The 2687-nt window shown below is 65.9% G+C and overlaps 2 protein-coding genes across 2 annotated transcripts in view; one reads left to right on the top strand and one right to left on the bottom strand.

Annotated features, from left to right (window-relative positions):
• Nucleotides 1-2681, bottom strand: part of LRFN4 (leucine rich repeat and fibronectin type III domain containing 4) — a 3277-nt gene extending 596 nt beyond the window's left edge. The window contains exons 1-2 of the mRNA XM_006171309.3: nt 856-2681; nt 1-359 (exon numbers count right to left, since the gene is read on the bottom strand). Of these exons, the coding sequence (XP_006171371.1) occupies nt 1-359; nt 856-2192 (1696 nt within the window). The 5' untranslated portion in view covers nt 2193-2681. The remainder of the gene's footprint in view (nt 360-855) is intronic.
• PC (pyruvate carboxylase) overlaps nt 1-2687 on the top strand; it is a gene marked incomplete in the record, with an annotated part of 120815 nt that overhangs the window by 108237 nt on the left and 9891 nt on the right.

The following is a 2687-nucleotide window of genomic DNA, read 5'->3' on the forward strand; positions in this document are numbered from 1 at the left end:
TCTTGGTGGTGGGACTGGGGCCTCCATTGGTCTGGGATTGCACGTGACTGAGCTTGAGGGGGAGGCGGCCATTCCCGGCCCCCCGGCCCCGAACCAGCAAGGCCACAGTGAAGACCAGTAAGGCAGCCACCAGCACACCCCCCACAGCCACGGTCAGGGTCCCGCCCAGTACATGGGCCTGCAGGGCATGGCACAGAGGCGTGGCTGGCAGTGTGGAGAAGTGGGCACAGCCCAGCAGCCTGGTGGCCGTGAGGTCGGAGGGCCCAGCAGCAGGTGACAGGGCCAGCAGGCAGAGGTCATAGTCGGCCCCGGGAACCAGGTGCTTGAGCAGGAAGTGGTGGCTGGAGGCTGGGACGATCCTGAGGGCAAGAGCAGGTTGTCAGCGTGCCAGGGCTGGGTCTAACCAGCTGTGTCCCCACAGCCCAAACCTGCAGCCCCTTTCACAGATCCCCAATACCCAGCCCTGCTTCCAGGCTCTAGCTCTAAGCCCCCCTCCTCTAGACTCCACACAGGTCTTGTGTTCCTTGATGAAGGCAGAGAAGCAAAGACAGGTGCGTGTGGGGCAGGAGCCAGTGCCAGGGAACAGATGGGTATGTGTGATGACACCCAGGCCCAGGCAAGCTGGGAAGCATGCAGGGTTTGGGTGGGGGAGGGGAGACAAATAAGGAACCCGGTTTGAGCCATGTCAGACCTGCCCACCTGAGCCAGACAGCTCCTCTTCCCCTGCAGCCCCAATGCACCCCCGGCGGCCAGGCCCAGCCACTACTACGAGCTCAAATGCTGAGGGGGATATAAGGGCCCGAGAGGGGAGCAGAGACCAGAGGGATGGCAGCAGAGCCAAGTGCGCGTCCTCACCGGTAGATGAGGGTCTCGTCCTCACTGCTGTTGTACTGGATCTGGAACATCCACACGGGATCAGCTGGCCGCCCTGGCCCCCAGCTCACCAGCCCTGAAGTGGCAGTCACCTCTGTCACCTGCACAGCTGGCTCTGACTCCAGAGTCCCCTCTCCTTCGGCTGCAGTGCGAGCCGAGGCAGCAATGTCCGAGGGCCCGGGGTGGCCCCCCTCAGCACTGGCATTCCCACCATGGGGCAAAGCCAGAACCCGCAGTTCTACTCGGGCTGTGGCCTCACCCGCAGGGTTGGTGGCGATGCACGTGTAGCCCCCTGCATCCCCAGCGCCTGTCACCCCAATCTCCAGGGTTCCGTTGGGGAAAGCCCGGGCTCGGGAGGAGTTGCCAACCAGGCGGTCATCAGGGCCAACCCAGTGCATGGTAGGCACAGGGTCGCCAAGCGCCCGGCACCGCAGCGTGGCCCGCTGGCCTTCCAGCACCCAGAGGCGCTGCGTGTGGCGGGCAATGAGGGGCGGCTCACAGGAGAACTCGCCCTCGGGCACCGCCCAGAAGTAGCGGCCAGCCAGGCCGGACGTCTCCAGGTCATCAGGCCGGGCCAGCCGCCGCAGCCACAGCAGCTCACAGTTGCAGTGCAGGGGGTTCCCGCTGAAGCTCAGCACCAGGGGGGCAGGGGAGGCCTCCGCGTCCCGCCCCCGGGAGAAGAGTGGGTCAGGCGCCAGTGTGGCCAGGCGGTTGGAGGTGAGGTCAAGGCGGGAGAGCTGCCCCAGCTGGGCGAACGCACCCGGAGGAAGCGCGTCAATGAGGTTGTGGTCCAGGTTCAGGGTGTGCAGGGCTGGCATGGCCCCGATGCCAGCCCAGGGCACCTGCCGGAGGTTGTTGTAGGACAGGTCCAGGTCCTCCAGGCTGTCCAGGAAGTCGTCAAAGGCCCCTGGCGCGATGCGGCCCAGTTGGTTGCCGCTGAGGATGAGGTGCTGCAGATTGACGGGCCCCCGCAGGCTGCCAGTGCCCAGTTCCACCAGCCTGTTGCCATCCAGGTGCAGGGAACGCAGGCTCTCCAGGTCCCCAAAGGCGCGGGCCCCAATGCGAGTGATGGCATTGCGGGATAGCGTCAGGTCCACCAGCCCAGTCATGTTGCGGAAGTCAGGTGGCCCCAGGGCCTGGATGAAGTTGTCAGCCAGTCTCAGCTCCACTGTGCGCCGGTCCACGTTGGGTGGCACAAACAGCAGGCCTCGGTGGGCACAAAGGGTGCTCAGCGACTCCGACAGATTCTGGCAGACACAGGGCAGTGGGCAGGCAGCTGCTCCACTGGCCAGCAGCAACAGCAGAAGTGGTGGGGCCATGGTGAGCGCCCTGTAGAAAAGGGCACAGCCCGGGCACAGGTGGGGCAGGCACAGGTGGGGCTGGCGCAGGTGCCCACTTGTGCCCAGGGCACAGTCCTAGGAGCCAGCTCAAGAGCCTGGCTGGGGAAGGGTTAGGTCAGAGGCCCAAGGGAGCCTCCAGGGATGTGCGAAGGCTTGGGGGCCTGCAGGGACAGGCCCCCCCAGTGTAAAGGTCACATTTCCCAAGCTGTTAGGGAGAGTCCGGACTCTGAGGACAAGGTGAGGCATAAGGCAGGAAGCGGAGGTGGGCCAGGAGCAGGGAGGGTCCCGGAACTTCCTTTTCCTAGCGTCCCCTGGAATCGCCAGCCGCCTCCCCCAACACCACTCCGCGTCATCCCTTCCCCCTCAGGGGAAGGCACCCCAAACCGTACGCAGGGCCCGCGGCCCCTACCCTGCTGGCCCCCGCGCTGCCCCCCGCGGCTCCCTCACCTGGTGGTGTCGCTCAGGGGGCGCGGG

This window comes from Tupaia chinensis, unplaced genomic scaffold (assembly GCF_000334495.1).
Source record: "Tupaia chinensis unplaced genomic scaffold, TupChi_1.0 Scaffold149501_1, whole genome shotgun sequence".
In the NCBI taxonomy this organism is placed as follows: Eukaryota; Metazoa; Chordata; class Mammalia; order Scandentia; family Tupaiidae; genus Tupaia; species Tupaia belangeri.